Genomic DNA, 21,268 nt, shown 5'->3' on the forward strand with positions numbered 1-21,268 from the left:
CAATGTAATTATATTACAGCACTACAATTTCAATCAGCAGGAAGCAGAAACAGATGTTTAGTTCAAATGGCAGGCTGAAAAATGGGATTTTTTGAAAAGGAAATAACATTTTTGTGAGGCAATTGAAGAAAAAGATTTGAGATGAACGTACACATTCCTTGTTTTTTTTTATAAAATGTGCTCTCAACAAGTACTGGAAGACTCATCAGTGAAAGAAATGCATAACATGTTTAAAATAATTTTATCTTATGGATTAGCCAAGATGACATGTGCCCAACAAGTCCTTTAAGTCTCTCACTGTTTTTTTAAATCAGTGTCTTATTTATTTGAATGTGTCTGTGTAAGGCTGATGGTGTTGCCAAAGGTTCTGAATGGATAGATCTGGTAACTAGCACCCACCATATAGTTGCAGATTCGGAACAGCACAGCTCTTGACAGTTGGCCCACAATGTACTAGCCAACAACACTCAATCCTTCAGGAGGTGGCATCTTTATGACATGCACATGCCACACCATTTTCTGGACACTTTGCTAAGGTAGCAACCAGGGCTAACAATGGCAACAGCATTTTTTAGATTCAATATAGGGCACCTTGCTACTGTGAACCAGATAATTCTTCCAACACAGACAACTCAAGATACACCAAAGGTCAATGAGTTTGAAATGGCCACATATAGGTTAAAATAAAAAGTTACTCATCCTAGTGATGGTAGTACTCCTAGTCCATAGTCCCCCTTCCTCAATTACTGTATAGGTGTCCCGGTACAGGGACGAGACTGGTACCATTTTGCCTTGCAAAAAAATACCTCTGATGCTGGAAATGCATTGGAGGGACAGGGCCTCCCTGTCCTTGTCCTGTAGTCCTTTTTCATTTGTGTTCTGTATTGTTTTCTACCCAGGAGTCCATGTGGGACTCCTGGCAGTGCAGCTCTTCCTGTTTTTGGTTTGGTGTACAGACACATGGGTGGGGGTACAGCCCTGTGCCCCTAGTGTATGTTTTAGGGCACCTGTGTGAGGCCCTCAGAGCAGGGTATGGGCTGGTGGCAGCTCCATGCTGAATTTGACAAGTGCTCTGAATATCCTTCATTTTGGGATACCCAGGTCCTGCCATTGGAATCAGTCGATTCCTGATAGGAAACAAGATGGCCCCTGTGGCCTCTCGCTTTCTATTGCCTGTTACCTTGTATTCCCATTTGTGAAAGGTACAGTGAGCAAAAAGCGTGTGCTGCAAACTCTCATTTCAGAACAAGTTATCATACCATGTTCTTTCTGGAGAGGAGCACCTGCTACCTTTTTTTGAAATATGTTGTGGGTACACCCTGTGGGTGGGACCTGGGTGAATGGAGTGTGTGACCAATATGCACTTCTTGTTATGGATGTCTGGTATCTGGTGTTTGACACAATGACTGAGACAGCCCTGCCCGAAACTGGTATGAATGTAGTGTGTAGTGTTGAATGGCTGGGTACTTGTTCCAATACACATTCCTTGTTGCGAGTGTCTGAGAGGGAGGAGAAGGGCATGAATGCACTGTATGCCTGATTGGCTGACTGACTGCTGAATGCTCTTCTGAGTGATTTGTTACCTGAGTTTGACCCAGCAGAACGAATGGGATATCAACTAGTACATCTGGAGGCCCCTCACTGCTAGAAATCATTCAGAAGCTGAAGTTGAAACGGACGCTTGATCTCTACAACCAAGCCTGAAGAAGGTGGTTGACTGCTGTCTCCCTTTGCCGAAATCTGAAAGCTGCTAAGCCGTCAAGACTGATCCAAGAGAGGACCTGGTTAGGCGCCCTCTTCCCATGCTCCGAGGGACCATCTAGCACCGCTAACCTTCGCCGAAGCTCCCTGGAAGTCAGACCCTCGACAGGCTGCCGACCGTAGACACGGAATGCCGAGGAGAGCGAACATAAGCCCCGGACATTCCGTCCACCGTCATCAAACATGGTTTGCAGGTTTGCTATAACCGCTGGAGGCCCATTGAAGCCGTGTTGCCCAGAAGAGGGGACAACTTGACGCAGTGCCATCGATGACCACAGCCGCAACGCTCCGTATGCCTAAGACTTTTGATTCACGGACGCGCTTGTCCGCACCGCCGCCCATCTTATCCCGCCGGAGAAGGCCAGGCCGTCAACGCACGAGGAGCATCCACCGGTGGGTTTGCCACCACCCAAAGACGTGGTGGTGGGTCGTATGGAGGAAAGGGGACTATGGGCTAGGAGTACATCAGTGAGTAACTTTTTATTACTCCTACGTCACATCCCCTTTCCTCCATACTGTATGTTCCTCCATACTGTATGGGTGATTCCAATTCACCATCTTATAAGGGAGTAGGACCACTTTATGAATGATTGGAGAATCGATTTTTAAACACTACCTGTCCGAAAGCTGCATCTGACCTTGGGCTAGTTTCGAAGCAGTAGTGTTTGCAGAATGCTGAAGGAGATGCCCAAGGGGCAGCTCTACTTAACACATCCAATGGTATATGTCACTAAAACGCCACAGCAGTGGCTTTAGTCCCGACCGCGTGCGCATGCATTCCTGTAGGTGGTCCTTTACCCTGAAGCCTGTATGCTTCCGAAATAGCTGCTACCATCCATTTGGCTATGGACGCCTTTGATGCCTGTGACACTGGAGATAAGCCCCCAAAAGTAACACAAAGGGTATCTCAACTCCTGAAGTGCTTAGTCCTGTCCAAGTAGAACTTTAATGCTCTATGTACTATAAGCAATGTAGTACCTTGTCCGCATCGAGTTGGGATTTGGAGAAAAAGTTGGGAAAACTATCTCCTGCTTTAGATAGAATGCTGACACCACCTTAGGAAAAGAAAAATCAGATGAGTCCTAAGCACCACCTTGTCTTTATGAAAGACTGTTTTGCTCATTCGCTAACAGCACCTGTATTTCGCTGACCTGGTGTGCAGACGCCAAGGCAACTCGAATAGTTGTCTTCCACGTGACAAACCTTATGTCCACGGATGCCATTGGCTCAAAGGGTTCATGTGCCGGGTCAGCAAGAACGATATTTAAGTTCCATACTGGATGAGCACGGGCTACATTCTTGCATGCACTTTCCGATGTCTCTTAACAATTGGATAACCTGATGAGAGCACTAAAGGCTCAAGAGTTTCAGGATGCTACTATGGGCACCCGATATATCCTACATTACCAGAGTGATTACCAGAGTGAGCCAGGTGAGAAGAAATGACAATATATCATCTAAAGGGCACTGCAGTGGATTAATATTGTTGTCATTAGCCCATAAATTGATTCTAGACCACTTGCTTTTTTACTGTGCTTTAGCGGATTCCTTCCTTGCCGGCTGAACTATTTGTAAATTCTGCTGCGAGAGACCCAAATAACCCAAAGTTAGCGCTTCAGGAACCAAGCCCTGAGGGATAACTTGTCTGGTGCAGGGTGATCTGCTGCTTCTGATTGAGGAGTTAATAGGTGAAGATGCCCAATTGTGAAGGAATAGGTTCCTTGCATGCTGAACTGAAGGAGATCAGAGTATCACACTCTTGATGACCAATGTGGGACTATTAGAATCCTTGTACAATTCTTTGAGTCCTGTAGCTTGCGGAGCAGTTTGCGGATCAATGGATTTGGCGAAAATTCATAACACAACATCCCTACCCATGAGATATGGAAGGCATCTCCCAGGGAGCTCGTCCTCTGCCGCATCCATGACCCAAACTAGGGACATTTGGCCTTCTCCTGAGTGGCCAACAGATCCATCTCTTGGGTGCCACAGCACCTTAATATGTTGGTCAGTAGTATTGGGTTAATTTCCCATTTGTAAGTGGTAGAGGCCAGTCTGCTTCCGAGTACCCTTCCCCTGGAAGATGCACTGCATGGAGGTGAATTTCGCCCATTCCAAGTATCCACCGCTAACATGCAAAGTGGAGGAAATCTTGTACCCCACAGCTTGTTCATGTAGTACATTGCTGTGGAGCTGTCTGTCCTGATGAAGGCTGTTTTTGTTGCATAATATCCTCTGGAAAGCCCTGAGTGCTAATGCAAACACCAGAAGCTCCAGATAGTTTATGTGGAACTTTTTCTCCTGAAGGTTCCATTTGCCGTAATAGTGAGTTGTTCAAAGTTGCACCCCAGCCTTCCATAGAGGAGTCTGTTGTAATCATTACTGCATGTGTGGGCTGATGGAATGGAGCCACTGCATGACATTGCATTCCTGTTTCCACCCTAGTAGGTCCTGGTGCAGAAAGGAAGAAATTGTGATAGAATCTGACTGCTTTCCCTTCTCTTTGTCCCATGACCTGACTAAGTGGATTTAAAGTGTCCTCATTTTGAGTCTGGCTAGTGGGACCATTAATACACACAAAGCTAGCAGACCCAGAACATGATGGTACCACCATGCTGATGTTTGACTGCCTGATAAGAAAGTGGTTTGTTGCTGCAAGGATGTCCCTGAATCTGTCCTGGGTTGGAAACATTCTGTGTGGTACAGTGTACCATCTTATTACCAGTAACACTACATTTAAGAAGGAGCCAACTCTGACTTTCTCTGACTTTCTCAGGTTGATAGAATACACCAGTCCGAGGAGTGTCTGTGGCAAGGTGTTGCATTGTGTGGAGAAGTGGGCTGGTCATCTGAGTAAGTCGTCGAGGTATGGGTATAGGTGGCGCCCCACCATCCCGAGAACCATGGCTGTAGCATTATCTTTGTGAACACATGGGGAACTGCGTTCAAACCATATAGGAGCACTTTGTACTGAAAGTGGCAGTCCATTACTGTAAATCTTAACATTTGTCTGTATGGCTGCCAAATAGGGACATATAGATAGGCATCCTTCAGGTCCAGAGAGCACAACCAATCTCCTTTACAGAGTGCCTTGCCTATGTGAGCTGCAGTCACCATCTTCAACAGGGAGGGAAAGGTGTAGGTACGTAAGATCCAGAACTACACTCAGGCCCCCCTGGCTTTTCTTGTGAATAGCAAATGTTCTGGTGTAGTAGACCAGGCCCTCAGGACTTTTTCCACCGCCTGGTCCAGAAACAGCTTGCGTATTTCCATAAGGAGAGCCGGTGAACCAATTTGAAGTAGGGGGAGGAGACGTGGGATGTAGGACATGAATCGGGAGTCGAAAACGTACAGAGATGACAGATGATCCAGGGGTTTGGAAATAAGTGATATTTTAGCCTATGATAGGCTTGCTTTAAATGCTCCATGCCTCTCTTCAGGCAAATATGTCTGGAAGACTGCAATTTCTCTCAACAATTTTTAATTGCTGCAGCTAACAAAGCGTCAGCATTTGGCAGCCGATGGTGTAACCCTGCGTTCAAGTAGACTTTTACCGAAAGGCTATAAAATCTCGTCTTCCTTGGACAGGCAGGCACATGAAGTTGCGGAATGTTTCGAATAGAGAGACACAGCGGCTAGCACAGAGAAGTGATGTTGAGAGGCTAATAAGACAGTATCGACTTCTACTTGTCTGAATCGGGCATCTAGGTGTTTGTTTGGAGCTATAGTAGAGTGGGTTTTTAACCACACCCTTTTTTGCCAGTGACAATACGTACTTTTGCAACGGGATGCCTGGGCGGCTTGTTTGCCTGAGCGATAGGATCTCCGACAGGACCCCTGCCTCTGGATTTTGTGCTGGCACTCCCAAGAATTCTGCTAGACCTGACATTCGGTCATGAAAATCTTTAGCAGAGTATGACGTATCTTCTTTGTCGTCATCATCATCATTTGTATCCCTGAGGGGGTACTTTACTCCCTGTGTGGCTGGATCTGGAGCCACCTTGCGAACAGTGCCCAGTGGTTTGGCCAGTGCAATGAGAATTACTGGTTCTGCTGTAGCTCCTACCAGAACCGGAAGAGGCAGAGGAGGTGAAGGTTGATGAGAAGATGGAGGAGGTGGCAGAGGACCAATCCCAGAGTAACCGATGAGGAACTGGTGGTTGAACCTATGGAAACATTTCCCTGATTAAACCCTTCAATATGTCTGCCATTTGCTGGGATTTTATTAGCAGCATAAAATGGTCAGTAATTCTCTCCTCAGTGCTGCTTGAGACGCAGCTTAAGCCACCGTAGCTGTCGGCGTATAATTGGCGTTGGTTTATAAGTGGGTGCCGCTGATAGTGTAAAGGAGGCAGCAGCTGAAGGTGAACGTAGCAGAAGGTCTTTCTGACACCTGTCTGGTGTGAAAGGTAGAAGATTCTGACCTATGCCCTGGTAGCAAAGGATATGATGTGCACCACAGTGAAGGGGGGCTCACTAGTCTGGAATCACCATACACCAATGAACAAGTGACTGGCTTCGAGGCCAACTCAGAGGGAGAGGAACTAACTGAGCAGAGTGAGTCATCCCCTGGAGTACGTCCTGGTGTCTGAATCTGCTTATATGACGTAAATGGGCTAGGTGAGATGCTCAGAGTGTGCTTGCTCAGAGTACCCAGATCAACAGGCCATGTACTGCCCTTGGGATGTGCCCCAGTACTTAGAATGATCTCAGACGTGTGTTTGGGAGACTTAGTTCCTTCAGTCGTGGGCCTGGTAGTCTTATTGCATACAGGCGCCCCCTCAGGTGTAGAGCTGGGATTATAGCTTTTCAGATCTCTGACCGAAGTCGGTATGTGATAGGTGACTTGACTGGTAGAGTCAGACGTCCCCTCGGTACAAGTACTGGTAGCCCTGGAAGCCTCAGGCACACCGCCGGTATGAGAGTCTCTAGGACCCCTCTTAGCTGAAGAACTTCCTGGGAAGGAAGTAGAGAATGTGTGACTTACCTGCTTCTTGGATTTCCACAAAGGTGTTACAGCAGTAACCGCAAGAATATTTCGCTCCAACGTGCCAGGCGGTTCTTCAGAGACAGTGGAGTCAATGCGCTGCAGACTGCGCAAGAGTCCAACTGGTGTTCAACCCTCAGACACTCCAACTGAAATGAATGAAGGTCTGAGCAGGGAAGGACCTCTTGCAGAAGGAACACCTGGAAAACCCACTCTGAGCCGACATACGCTGGAGAGAGGTGCCGGGGGCTGGTGAAAAGAAGAAAAAAGCACAGGGAAACACTGTTGCACACCAAATAATACACACACTATGCGAGATAGGCCCAATCTCATACGAGCGGAACAGAGGACTGAAGTGAGGCGCTGGTGGGTGGGGCTAGAGGCATGGTTAAGCCCACAGCTGCACGCTACAAAATTTAAAGGGGAAGCATTTTTTGCGAGGCAAAATGGTACCAATCTTGTCCCTGTACTGGGTATCACATAAAGGATGGAGGAAAGTGACGTAGGAGTACCACTAGATGGAGGAGTAAGACTAGGTCAAAAAATGCTCCAGGCACCCGAATGTGCCTGTGTTTTATTTATCGTAAAATGAATTGCATTACATTCTCAGCGAAGTGGGACTAAGGTGGGCTTTCCCAAGACTCAATATGGTCTAGTATTTGTACTTATGCAGACTGGTTTTTAGCTTTCTATGGCTGATTGCGCTCATAGTTAAGACACTGTTGTCAGGCTGCATTGGATCTAACTTTAAAGATACCAAGGAGTGCTGGTTTTCATTTTTTCAGACAATTACATCACAGAATAAATCTATGATACAAAAGGACCACCGAAAACAACCTACCCCTCACATGGTGTCCAACATTAAGAACAGAAAAGAGTACATTGTTGCCCACTTAAAGAAATTCAGAATGTCAACTAGTCCCTCCAAACACACAGACATATATATATATGTAGAGAGCGAGAGAAACAAACCAGGGATTAGTAAATCGTCACACCCATGAGCAAAATTGTGGTAAAATAATAACACAATGTTCACAAAGTTGGTTCAATATTGCATGATTAGGACAATAAATACAGTGCATAAACAAATGGACCCCTCTCAGCACCCCCCTTCCAAATCCAATGGAATGACTTCAGAAAATTATACAATAATTTGTGTCAATGGGAACAGGGTTTCACCGCCATACAATGAATAAAATATTTATTAAAATAAAAAACTACAATACACACACATACATGGTTGATATATATATATATCTATATATATAGACATATATATAGATATATATATAAATCTATCCCAGAGGTTCTCAAACTGGGGTCACAAACCACATCTTTGGAGACCCCAAAATGCTTTTTTATGTTAACTTTCTCTTTATATAGGTACAAGCCAACATTTTCATACAAAATACTAGGGGTTGAGGGGTGGGGTTGGTGACTCCAGAAACCTCTGATCGCTTCACGATAGATATATAATTCCATTTCTTCTTGGCAGAAGGTGCAAATCATTTGTTTTCAATATTGATTTCTACGTACAAAAAGAACCATGGCCACTTTTTCAAAATCCACCACCCCAAAACCCAATAGTCCCCAAGCCTTCCAAAAATCCCAGCTCAAGTTCCTGTTAAAAAGTTCCTTTACATAGAGTAGGGGAAGGCCTCTGAATGTTCATCTGTCATTTCCAGCAGATGAGTGCTTGAGACACTTGGTGCTTCACAAATACGTTCCTCTTTCAGTAGAACCAAATTTGAGGAAATTATGAGAACTTATCGAAAGTCCCCCAGAAGCCTTCCTCCTCCCTCTGGATTCAGACAGTGTTTGTGTTATTTTAACATCCTCAATTATAAATTTGCAAATAAAAGAATGCAATATGCATCATACATCGAGAAAGGAGGTGTGAGCTGAATCAAGTCTTTGGAAGCCATCGGTGCTCCTTTCCTTTTCAACCTTCTTTATGATTTCCGACACTATACAGACAGAAGAGGTGAGGCCAACGAGAAATAAGAGATCTGCAATAGAGACACACAAAGTCATAGAATCATTACTTACAAATATATTGTTGAAGTATGCATCCTGCAAGATATTTACTATGGCATTCCTGTTTTAATTAAGCACTAAGCCCTCCCCCAGTGGTTTTAAACTGCAAGGGGAAACCTTCTCTGATAGGATTTTTGAAAAGAACAAATGACTTACCCTAGTAATGTTCTTTCTGATGGATGGTTCCCTCCCATGGATTCCTCATATATAATTTCTGCCTTTAGCACATCCCCGAAAACATTGCGACAGTAGTTGGTGCCCTGTGGCTCTGGCATCAAGTCCCAGTTTTTCTAAAGTCCAACTAAGGGCTTCATAAAACCATATGTGAGGCAGTACAAAAACTCCACTCTTAGTACAAGGGTGTACCATCTGAGAAGGTTTGGTAGCATGGACAGAGCAGTCAGGCTGATCTTAGGAAGGAGAGGGGCTGTGGCTTGCTATAAAGAAATTGTAGTATACATTTCAGATAAACACTGAAACACTATGTATTGTACAAATACATGGTTTATTTAAATATAAGTAGGCCAAGATAAATCTTGAGGAAGTAAGTACTATCACATATCATATATACGCAATTATAAAACCCAACTCAAAACTTCTAGTATACAAATCAAAGTATAACCTTACTAAGAATAGCAATCAGCAGTTTGCGGTGAGTCAAACCTAATGTTACACATACAGAATGGCCTTAAGCTATTCTTGGGGAGTAAAACTACAGTAATTAGACTTTTAGAATACCATGAGTAATTCAAGGGCAGCAAACCCATTTGACCAGAATATACAGCGTTATTCAGTTATAGAATCACTTAATTAGACCACCACTGTTACAAGTATCTCTTGCAACATATGTACCTTTCTTCTATTATGAATGGGTACAGTTACAACACCAATGTAACTGTTAGGAACATGGTTCAAAGGGAGTAACTTAACTTGTATACTTTCTAGAGTGAACTAAAACTACTCATGGAGAAGTAAGAACCTAGTGAAACTATTTTAGAAGTGCACTACAGCAAGAGAAACAGCTATTCAAGGTCAGTATAACCTAATGGTATTTACCTAAATGCTACCCAATAGCTAGTTATACAAAGGAAACTTTTAAGAAGTGTATTATACAGTTCATGGGTAAATAAGAACTCTTAGCACACTTCTAAGAAAGGCAAGAAACAGTTCAAGGTAAGTAAGTCCCCTATACGTTTTAGAGGGGTTACAATGAACTCATGGACAAGTATTAACTCCAAGACTGTTTTAGAAATTCACTAAACAGATCAGCAAAATCAAAACAATGGTACACTTTAAGAAAAACACAGTTATTCAAGGTAGGTTTGCCTTTATAGGCAAGCTTTTAGACTCATTCAGTTAAGAATAATAAAACAGTACCAACACTTACTTTTAAGAAGAGTGGAATACTATTAAAAGTAAGTAACTTATATACTTTCTAAAGGAGCAACCAGCAACTTAAAAGTAATAACTTTTGTAACACTTTGTAACATTCTATTTCAGAGATACAGTTAGAACACCAGGTCATTTAAAAGTAAGCACTTTTATTGTGCTTCCCTGTACTAAAGAATGAGGGATCTCAGAGGCAGAAGAGGGACCCCAAATGGCCTAGGAGCTAGCTGTAGGCAGGTCAGGATGGGGTTCAATTGCAAGAAAGTCAGAGTTACAAAGGATATCTTCTTCAACAAGTAACTATTAGCTTCAGAGTTAGTTAAAAGTATTCAGGGATTTCATAGAAGACTCCCTAAAGGCGTTCCAGCGTTAGGCCTGGGCGAACGGTATGGGCAAACTCCCAAACACACGAATCACCCACTCAACTTTACAGGATCGACTTAAAAATTAAGGTAAGTATTACCCAAGCCAGCACAGTACTTTGACAGAAAAGAAGAGTTCCTGGATGGATGGCTACATGGTGCAGTCGCTCAGGACTTGGTCCTTAGAATCTTGGTCCGGTGACGAAAGAAATGGATCTTGGAGTGGAACTTGCAGCAGTCATCAGAAATGGCTCCCAACAAAGGATTACTCAAGGCTTCTTGCGGCTCTGTGGATTTTGTGCCCTGTTACAGGTACATGATGAAGAACGAATATCATTAGTCAGATTCTCTTCACTCTCTCGGTCCTGCACTCTGGGACTACATGGATTCGAATGTCTCTGGAGGTACAGCACATCAAGGGATGGCTTGTTTTCGCAGGTCTTCCTGAGACTAGTGTGTATCAACGGATTGTTGACTTGTCATTTTTGGGACCCCCAGGTCGGATGGAAGGAAGGATTACATCATGCCACTCGAAATTGCTCCATCCATCGTTTCTTCATCTTCCGCTTCGGACTCAGCTCAAATGGTCGACCTGGCAACAGCTTCCAGAATCAGAGTCTTTATCAGAAACCTATAGCACAACTTCTGCAAACTCTCCCTGCAGTTTACAGAAAGGGCCGGTATGGCTGTCCAATCAGCACAGCCAGCCCCCCAGCATGAGCTGCTTTCTTTCAGGCAAGGTGAAAGACAAAGGGCTGCAGAGTTCTGGACTCATCCCTCGCTTCCTGCCTTCACAGACACTCTGGAACCTCGGCGGGGAATACAAAGGGCTACTGCCAAACACAAAACTACAACCAAGATCTTTCCCCGCCTAGGATGGCAGAAGACGACCTAAGAAAGAATAAGGATACTTAAAAATGGCAAAAAACAAGGAGCCCACCATTCTAGCCGAATGGTGACCCTCCTATGCACTCCCGCGGCTGATTTGACAGCCCGCGAGTAATATGGCTGAAAAATCATTAAGGTAACACCACTGCCACCAGCCATTCAAGTAAACTTGCAATTGTAACAAAAATGTTACCAGATAAGTAAGAAAAGGGATATATTGTATCTCTCCAGCACTCCACATAAGCTGGGGTGTGCTGGCTCACTAAAATAAATGTAAAGGGGATGGGAATCCCACTTTATTTCTTGGGGACAGTAGTTCACCCAAGAAACAATAAGAATTAAAAAGGGAAACCCAAAGGGGCAACCCAGCCAAAGCCCAAAAGTTATAGAAAACTATAACTTCAATCAGACACTATAGAGAGACATAAAAAGGTCACCCATAAAAAGAGTAAAAGACTAGGTGAGAGGGGAAAATGATTCCCACCCACTTAGGAATAAGGGAAAAATAATCAGAATGTCCAGCAAAAAGTCCTGGGGTTGACACAGGTCAGTAAGATGTATCACTGAAATCAAAATCTTACCAAACAGTCCCTCATTGCTCTTCAAGCCGGCACCTGAATGAACGTGACATCTGTATAAATAGTTTGCACCGCGCACCGTTGTCTCACTTACTTGTTTTTATTTTACCCCGTGCTCAGCTGTCTTGGAGTAGCATAAACATTTTTTTGTAGACATTGAAAGAGAAGAGACGAGAGGTTGCTCTTTGTCAGAGGAGTATGATGGGAGGATGATGTGCAATCCTTGAGCAGAAAGAACATTACCATGTGTAAGAAATGTGTTCATCTAACGGATTGTGCCCTCCCATATCAATGTTATGTTGAGGTGGCAGGCGAGCAAACTTGCATGAATTGTACACCAAAAGGTTTTGCAAGAAGGTGCTTCTAAAACATGCATCCTGACCTGACAGAATATCCAAGCAATAGTGCTTTGAAAACATATGTAGAGGTGACCATGTTGCAGCCTCACAAATATCCTTCAATGGTATCCCGCTTTGTAGAGCTAATATGGTAGCCATTCCCCTGTTAAAATAAGCTCTTCATTTTTCAGGAGAATTCTCTTCCCTCCTATGAAATAGGATTCTGAGATGCATAAAATTATCCATCTAGATAATGTTTGTTTGGTCACTGCCTTACTTAGTCTGGGACCAGTGTAGCCAATGAACTGCTGGTCATTCGGTCAAACTGCATGTTTGGGCAATGCAAAAACTCAGAGCCCTTTTTGGGTCCAGTCTATGTAACATTTCTCCCTCCTTGGAATGATTAGGTTGGGGATAGAAAGCAGGTAAGTTGATTGTTTGAGATACATGGAATTCTGAAACAACTTTGGGAAGGAATGCGGGTTGGCCCCTTGTTGAAGACTGATTGGTGATTTACAGAAGAGAGCCTTCAATTCACTTACTCTGTGTGCCTAAGTGCTAGCTACCAAGAATATTGCCTCTCATGTAAAGAGTCTGAGAGGACAGGAATGAAGCAGCTCGAAAGCTTCCCCCGCCTCCACCAGCAGGAATGTTCACACCAGATTTAAGTCCTAGGCTGGTACCCAAAAAAGGCACTGGTGGAAAGGTATTCATTAAACCCTTCAAAAACGGTATTACTGTAGGTATTATTAAGTATGATCTTTGGTCTGGTGTTAGGTTAAAGATAGAAAGCACAGCCAAGTATCTTGACAGTAGCCACCTGCAAACCTTGCTGGACCAGAAAGCTAGAACCATGAATGTGTTGCATGAGAAGGGATGTATATCCTTAGCTCTACACCTGTTGCACAATGTCTTCCAATGGCAGTGGTATAGAGCGTTTGTTGTCAGTCTTCTGAATGAAAGCAACAACTCCATAACATCCTAAGGGAGGTCCCAAGTCCTTGTAGCTTAGCCTTTCAGAAACCAGGCGTAAAGGCTCAGTGTCCCGATGTCTGGGTGTAGACCCAGGCATCCTTCCCGTGAAAATAGATGCACTCACTGGGGAAGATTAATCTGAGGGCCGTCCAGAAGGTCTGGGTACCATGTCCTCCAGGCACAATCCAGAGTGATCAGGATCATGGTTGTCCTGAACTTTCTCAACCTCCTGAGAACTTGAGGGATGAAGGGGACTTGCCAGAACACACATAGAAGTGGTATATTCCAGTTCACTACGAACATGTATCCTAGTGCTCCTCTCTGAGGAAATTCCCTGGAGCAGGACAGATTGCAAGTCCTGTTGGAACTGGATGTGAACAGATCCACCTGAGCGGTTCCCCAGGGGGCGAATATCTCTACAAGGACTGGTTGAGACAGCTCACACTCAGAGGTCGAGCCCTGCCTGCTCAGGGCATCCACCGGCGTATTCTCCATTCTGGCCAAATGAACTGTCCACATAAATATCCTATTTTGTAGAGCCCAAAACCGGAGCTGCATTGCCTTTTTGTACAGTGATACTGACCCAACATCACCACTTTTGTTGAGGTAATGATGGCCACCGTATTGTCCATCATTATCAGGCCATTTGTTCCCTAGATGGAGGGCAGAAAGGCAATCAGCTCTAGTCTGACTCAGGAGGGGAAAGCCCACCCTGAGGACGTGTCCAGGACTGTGCAGATGAATTGGAGAATTTGTGAGGGAGTCACTTGAGACTTCTTGTAATTGAGGGAGAAGCCCAGTTTGTGTAGGAAGTTGTAGGTGCTGTTGAGATTTTCTACAGCCAGTACTAGGGAATTGGCTCTGATCAACCAGTCAGCTAGGTACGGGAAGATGGGAATCCCCCCTCTCCTCTGTCTCACTGCCACTAACGCCATCAACTTGGTGAAGGCCATTTGGCGGAGAGGAGCGCGAAAGGTAGAACTCAGAACTGATCGTGATTGCTGCCAATCATTAATCGGCGGTACTTCCTGTGCTTGGGATGAATAGGCAAATTAAACTAAGCAGTCCTGAAGATCGAGTTACACCAACCAGTCCTGGAGTTGAAGGGCCAGGAGGATCTGCGAGAGGGTGACCATCCTGAATTTGTCCTTCATGAGGAACTTGTTTAAGTGCCTCTAATCCAAGATTAGTTGCAGTCCTCCGTCCACTCTGGCTACCAGAATTATGTAGAGTACCAGCCCTGGGATCCCCTTCACTAAAGGTACAGTCTCTATTGCATCTTTCCCAAGCAGGGAGAGTATCTCCAGCTGAAGAAACAGATCTGTAGTCCAAAAAGCATACGTAATCAGAAAACAGTCTGGGAGCCTATTTAGGAAAGGAAGGCAGTAGCCCTGGGATACTAATTGCAGTAACCATGAATCTAAAGTAATGGTATACCAGACTTTTGAATACAGGGCCAATCTTCCTCTCACTAGACTTTGATGAAATAAATGCCTAAAGTGGTTTTGTGGAAGGAGGTAGAGATGAGACAGCAGTTTACGTGAGTTTTCCAACTCTGCTCTAACTGTAACACTCACCTGACGTCTTGTGGGGGCATTTGGATCCCTTGCGGAATGCCCCACACCTCTTCCTACTGTAATCACGTGTGGCGCTTCTGCAATGGCGCACAGATGTGTTTGGGGTAAAAGGGGTACGGTTTGGATGTGAAGATAGCCATCTCATGGGCAGGGCTTGACGGCAGCAATGTCCCCTAAAATCAAGAAGGATCGGGATTACTATAGACCTGGGACTACCCTCCCCAAACAGAGCTCATAACCCTATGGAGGATGGACTCACCATAAGACTAATGCTTGCAGTTGCTGACTAGTTACTTCACTGGTACTGGTCCAGGGCTGCTGTGACGAGTTGAGGGCCTTCACAATTATGGCCATGGTTTTGTCTCTAGTCTTGCCTTATTCCTTGTTCAGGAACGCTGTTCAGGCTTTGTTTAATGTCTTTCACCTTTTCCAGATTCAGGTGCTGTATTGCTGTCCAGGCCGCCTGGGGTGGAAGTAACTCCCCTGATGGGTAAGTAGGTGTGCGTGGGGCTCAGGTGGTTAGAAACACTTATTCTTGTGGACGTAGCGCTATCTATGCAGCTGCCGCTTACTGATTGGTTTCCTTTGACTCCCAGGAGCTGCAGGGAGAAACATCGGTTTTCTGAGAGCTAGAGAGCAAAGGCAGCAGTTTTCAGGGAGCTGGCAGAGGATCTGGAGATCCAGGTATGTGTTGCTCGTGTCTGCTAGAAGTATTTGGGAGGGTCAGAGCGGATGCATGGCAAGTGCTCTTGCTGCTGATGCAGGCAGCAATTCTGAAAACCAAGCACTGGCATGGACCAGGCACCCAATTTGTAAAGCCCCGGGTTCACATGCTCCTGCTGGCTAGAGGGCTCAAAAGGGCTTTGGAATGGTGGAACTTGTGGCAGCCATCTTGGGAGAACAGCTGGTTTGGTTCTTGGCAGTGGTCATCTTGAAAATTGACTGACTGGAGCCTGACGTGCATTAAGATGGTTCAGCCTCCCCTTACTTGCACTGTTAATGGGGTCCTGTTAGGAGGTGTTTAGACTTACATCATTGTGTTTATACTTACATCATTTCAGCTGCTGCCATGTAACCTAGTTACCAAAGAATCTTTGTTGTTATGATTAAGCAAGGGTTCCAGATTCAAGCAGCAGAGAGAGGATTGAGAGCAGGAGGACAGCCCACAGCTGGGGGCCTTTCTCTTGGATGAACTAACTAAATAAATCCTCACTAAAGACAAGGATTGCAGTGAAGTGTGGTCATTTACTTATTAACATTGGCGACGAGGACTGGGCCAAGGAGAAAAGGCCCCCAGCAGCAGCAATATTGATTACAGTTTGGATGCAACCGGACGGAGCGGCACACTATATGTGTAATAGCAGGCGAGAAACACGGCCATTCTCCTGGAGCGGAGTAAACCAGTAAGGTGTATCCTGGAGCGGAGTACAAATTCTGAGGAAGAAGTCAGTGCCTGGGAGTGAAGTGAACCACGAAGGAATCCTGGAGCAGAGCACGAATACTGAGGAGGTTGATTTGTGGTTTGTGATTTGCAACTACGAGAGACTGCGCTGACAACACCAGCAGAGGTCCCACCTGAGGTCACTCACTATTTGGATTGCCATTGCCTTGATTACTCACTGTCTTGCCGTTACACACACGGCTGCGGCTTGCAGTTGTTTATCTTTGAATAGAACCCAGCTGTCAGGTGAACGAATAGTCGACCAAGCGAGCGAGGAATTCTTGGAATGTTGCAGCCTGGGGTCACGTCAGCACGCAAGTAGACCAAGGGACGTGGAAACATGGCGGCCATTTTTACGTCGTGTCAATAATACGTTTCGAACAAACGAGACTGTCGAGTACTTTGACACACAGCAACTGGTTGTGCAGTTGGACGCCGGACCTGGAATGGTGGATCACACAGGAATCTACCTGTTGGGTGCACACCTTGTAAAATTAAGTACAGTTGAGTGACATTGTGGCTGTGCAGGGTTTGTTGTCTGGGGGTGACATTCTTTAATTCACAGCATGGCAAATGTCCCAGCCCCAGTTTTCTTCCTTTCTACACCAGGTGAGCCTAGAGTGCGTTGGATAGACTGGAAGGAGGGATTTCAAAAATATGCACTGGCAGCATTTGGACCCAACTTCTCCAATGAGCGCAAAGAGGCGCTCCTATTTCACTGTTTAGGCGCCGCAGGGCAGGAAGTGGTCAAAAAACTACCAGAACCTCCAGACATTCCTGATGGGGGGCCATATGAGAAAACATTAGCAAAATTAGACAAACACTACTGTGTTGAAGAGAATATAATTCTTGAAAGGTACAAATTTGCTACGAGAGCTCAGAAAACTGGAGAGAGTATTGAGGAATTTGTAACTGCTCTCAGAGGTTTAGCCATTAAATGTAGATTTGACCATTGTCGAGATGAGCATGTCAGGGATCAACTCATGATTAAGTGTTCTAACGATAACATCAGGAAGGAGTTATGGAAGGAAAGAAATCCTTCTCTTGATAGAGCAATTGAGATAGCGAAAATGATAGAACACACAGACAAATGTATACAAATGCTTCAGTTGGATAGTACATCTCAAGATAAGCCCAAAACATATGACAATGAAGCTGCCATACACAAGGTTTCGAGAGTGATGCAGAGAGGTGCGGCAACTTCGCGTCGCCCTTGGCAAATGGGTAGGAGACCTGAGGGTCGCCAAGCTCCCTCTACCAGAGCATGGGGACAAGGATCATCTACCAGAGGGTCGCCCAGTGAGAATGTTACATTCAGGGGTGGCAGGGACTCTGGTTATCCTAGAGGTGCATCAACTAGGAGGTGTTTCAGATGTGGGAGTCTATCTCACAAAGCATCTGACAAAGAATGTTTTGCAACACACATTGTATGTAATGAATGTGGGGTCAGGGGACACATGGCTAGATGCTGTAGGAATTTTTATACTGCCTCAGGTCAAATACATGAAGTCAATGCAGATCAAGAATTTATATCAATTGATGATGCTGGTAGGGAAGTTATTTTTTCTGTCAATGCCATCGATGGGAAGGTCAGGAAAAAGAAACCATATGCAACTGTGTTAGTTGGACGGGTGCCAGTATCAATGCTCATGGACAGTGGAGCAGATTATACTTTGATAAGTGTGGAAGGAGAAATTTGGATGTTGTACATTGTGGGAGAATGTAGTCAGAGCAAATGCTTATGGAGATGTGCCCATAGAAATTTTAGGGTGCTTTAAAGCCGAGCTCCAATTCAAAGACAGGAAGGCGATAGGGACTGTCCATGTGGCCAACAGAGGTGGAGAGCTGTTGTCCTGGAGTGATCAGGCAGAGCTCAAGATAAGACTTGAAGCAAGCCACCCAGAACAGGTGTTGACTGTGGAAGGTGAAAAATCTGGTGGAAAATCGGTCTCGAGCACTGTTATGGAAGGGGCCAGAGGGCAAATGAGTGTCACTAAGTTAGGGTGCTTGAAGGGATTTGTGCACAAAATTCATTTGAAAAGAGATGCTATTCCCAAAGTTGCCAAATTGCGGACCATTCCCTTGGCCCTGAGAAAAGATGTAGAGAGTGAATTGAAAAAAATGGAAAGTGAAGGAGTGATAGAGAGAATTGATTCCTCAGAGTGGGTTAGTCCTATTGTAATAGTGAGAAAGGGCAATGGATCTCTGCGGATATGCATAGACCTTAGACACCTGAATAAAAATGCAGTGGCTGACAAATTTCCTTTACCCAGAATAGATGATTTATTGGCAGGTGTGTCTGGTTCCAAAGTATTTTCTCTTATTGACCTCAAATCTGCATATCACCAAGTAGAATTACACCCTGGTTCTAGAGATCTCACAGCGTTCATTACCCCTATTGGCCTTTTCAGATGTATAAGAATGCCATTTGGATTGATTTCAGCAGCTAGTGTATTTCAGAACGTCATGTACAGATTACTGGGAGGAGAGAGAGGTGTCATGTGCTACCAGGATGATGTGCTAGTATGTGGGAAAAATGAAGCAGAACATGATAAAAGGTTAGAGAGAGTGTTGAACATATTCAAAGAGGCTGGCCTTACAGTATCGTTAGAGAAATGCATATTTAAAACTGACAAAGTTGAATATCTAGGTCATGAAATTACAGGTGAAGGGATCAAACCCAAAGAAAAGGCCATAGAAGCCATTCGCAAGATGGAAGCACCAAAATCCAAAGCAGACATACTGTCTTTTCTAGGTTTGGTTGAATTTTATGGCAAGTTCGTTAGAGGGTTGTCAAATTTGTCAAGGAATATGAGGATGTTGACTCGTAAAGGTGTTACGTTCAAGTGGAATGAATCATGTGAGGAAGAGTTTGGTAAGATTAAAGATGCCATAGTTAATGCACCCATTTTGAAAACGTTTGAAGAAAGTAGACATTCATTACTATTTGTGGATGCTAGTGACTATGGTATTGGGGCAGTCCTAATGCAGGAAGATCAGGAGGGATTACACACCATAGCATTTGCATCTAGATCTCTCAAAGGACCTGAGAACAGATACTCAGTGGTAGAAAAGGAAGCATTGGCTTGTGTCTGGGGAGTGGAAAAATTCAAGAGATATCTGTGGGGCAGAGAATTCACAGTATGTACTGACCATAAACCCCTTATAGGAATATTTACCAAAGGTGGTCTGGAGGGAGTCTCCAGACGCATCATGAAGTGGGTGACGTCCCTACAAGGCCTGCAATATGACATGCTTCACGTTAGTGGTGAAACCAACGTAGTTGCTGATGCCCTATCTAGATCAGTAGTGAGAGAAATTGTGTCTGAGGAGTCTTCTCTGACTCGTGAGAAAGGTGTTGAAATATTTCAAGTTCATGAGTCAGTAAAGAAAGAGGAGTGGGACAATGCATGTTCTGAGGATGAATTGTACCAGAGAGTTTTAACATTGGTGACGCAGAACAGAATAAGAAATTATCTTGGTGATTTAGGTGGGTTTGCCAAAGTTAAGGAAGAACTCTGGATTGATAAAGGATATTTACATAGGGGACATCAGATGGTTGTACCTATCAAAATGAGAAAATTAATAATTGAGCTAGCTCATGTTGGGCATTTGGGACTGCCTAGAACCAAAGGCTTAGTTAGAGCAGAATTTTGGTGGCCCAATCTTGACAAAGACACTGAAGAAGTGGTCAACAATTGCTGCGATTGCATTGAAGGTAATAAGGGTCTCAGAATTCAGAAAGTACCCATGAGTGTTAGGAAGCCATCCACGGTTCCCTGGGATGAGGTTGCTTTAGACTTACTAGGTCCTTTCAATATCAGTGGTGGGAGAGACACCTATGTATTGGTTGTCATAGATTTATTATCCAAGTGGCCTGAAATATTTACACTAAGAGATATATCCAGCAGTAGCATCATTAAATGCTTGGAGCAATTATTTTGGAGAGAGGGATTCCCCAGGAAGTGTTCATCAGATAATGGCACCCAATTGGTTTCCAAGGAATTTAGAGAGTTTTTGAGTAACCATGGCATAGAACAAGTAACTACCTCATTATATCATCCCCAGACCAATGGGTGCGTAGAACGTTTCAACCGTACACTCATGGATGCCATTAGAATTGCAGTAGCCACAGGAGGTGACTGGGTCAGGACCATAATGGAGAGAACATTCCAATATAGACTAGCACCGCACAGTGTTACGGGTGTATCTCCATTTGAATTATTAAGAGGGAGGAAACCTAACTCACACATGTGTCCAGGGTGGATGGGAAGGTCAAAATTTGTAGGAATAGATCTGGAGGGAGTGAGAGAGAAGATATTTGAATCAGGGGTAAGATCCAAGGAGCAATATGACAGGAAAAATGCTTGTAGAGAATTCAGTATTGAGGAAGGTGATTGGATCAAGATCAAACTTCCCACCAAGGTGCGCAAAGGCGCATCCATTTTTTCCCAGCCCAAACAAGTTGTTAAAGATTTGGGATCGTCGGTTCTTGTTAAAGGAGGTGGGGTCTGGAACAAGGAGAGGATAGCAATTTGCAAAAAGGTAAACAACACCTTGTAACTGCACTGCACGGTATTTTACTTATTCCTCCACATAGCGGTGTATCAGATACTATGTAAATAATGAACTGTTTGATTTTCAATGAAATCGTTTATCTATTTTAGGAAAACACTTATATTTTGGTAAAAGGAAGGGAGGTGTTAGGAGGTGTTTAGACTTACATCATTGTGTTTATACTTACATCATTTCAGCTGCTGTCATGTAACCTAGTTACCAAAGAATCTTTGTTGTTATGATTAAGCAAGGGTTCCAGATTCGAGCAGCAGAGAGAGCAGGAGGACAGCCCACAGCTGGGGGCCTTTCTCTTGGATGAACTAACTAAATAAATCCTCACTAAAGACAAGGATTGCAGTGAAGTGTGGTCATTTACTT

At 44.4% G+C, this 21,268-nt stretch overlaps 1 protein-coding gene across 6 annotated transcripts in view; it reads right to left on the reverse strand.

Annotated features, from left to right (window-relative positions):
* Window positions 1–224: 224 nt before the first annotated feature.
* The window catches only part of ATP2C1 (ATPase secretory pathway Ca2+ transporting 1), a 1,883,161-nt gene continuing 1,862,117 nt past the window's right edge, over window positions 225–21,268 (reverse strand). For all 6 annotated transcript variants that reach the window (XM_069648728.1, XM_069648731.1, XM_069648729.1 and 3 more), the window contains one exon: window positions 225–8,757. In XM_069648728.1, the coding sequence (XP_069504829.1) occupies window positions 8,624–8,757 (134 nt within the window). In that variant the 3' untranslated portion in view covers window positions 225–8,623. The remainder of the gene's footprint in view (window positions 8,758–21,268) is intronic.

Source organism: Ambystoma mexicanum, chromosome 2q, assembly GCF_040938575.1.
Source record: "Ambystoma mexicanum isolate Mex_15411 chromosome 2q, UKY_AmexF1_1, whole genome shotgun sequence".
Lineage (NCBI taxonomy): Eukaryota > Metazoa > Chordata > Amphibia > Caudata > Ambystomatidae > Ambystoma > Ambystoma mexicanum.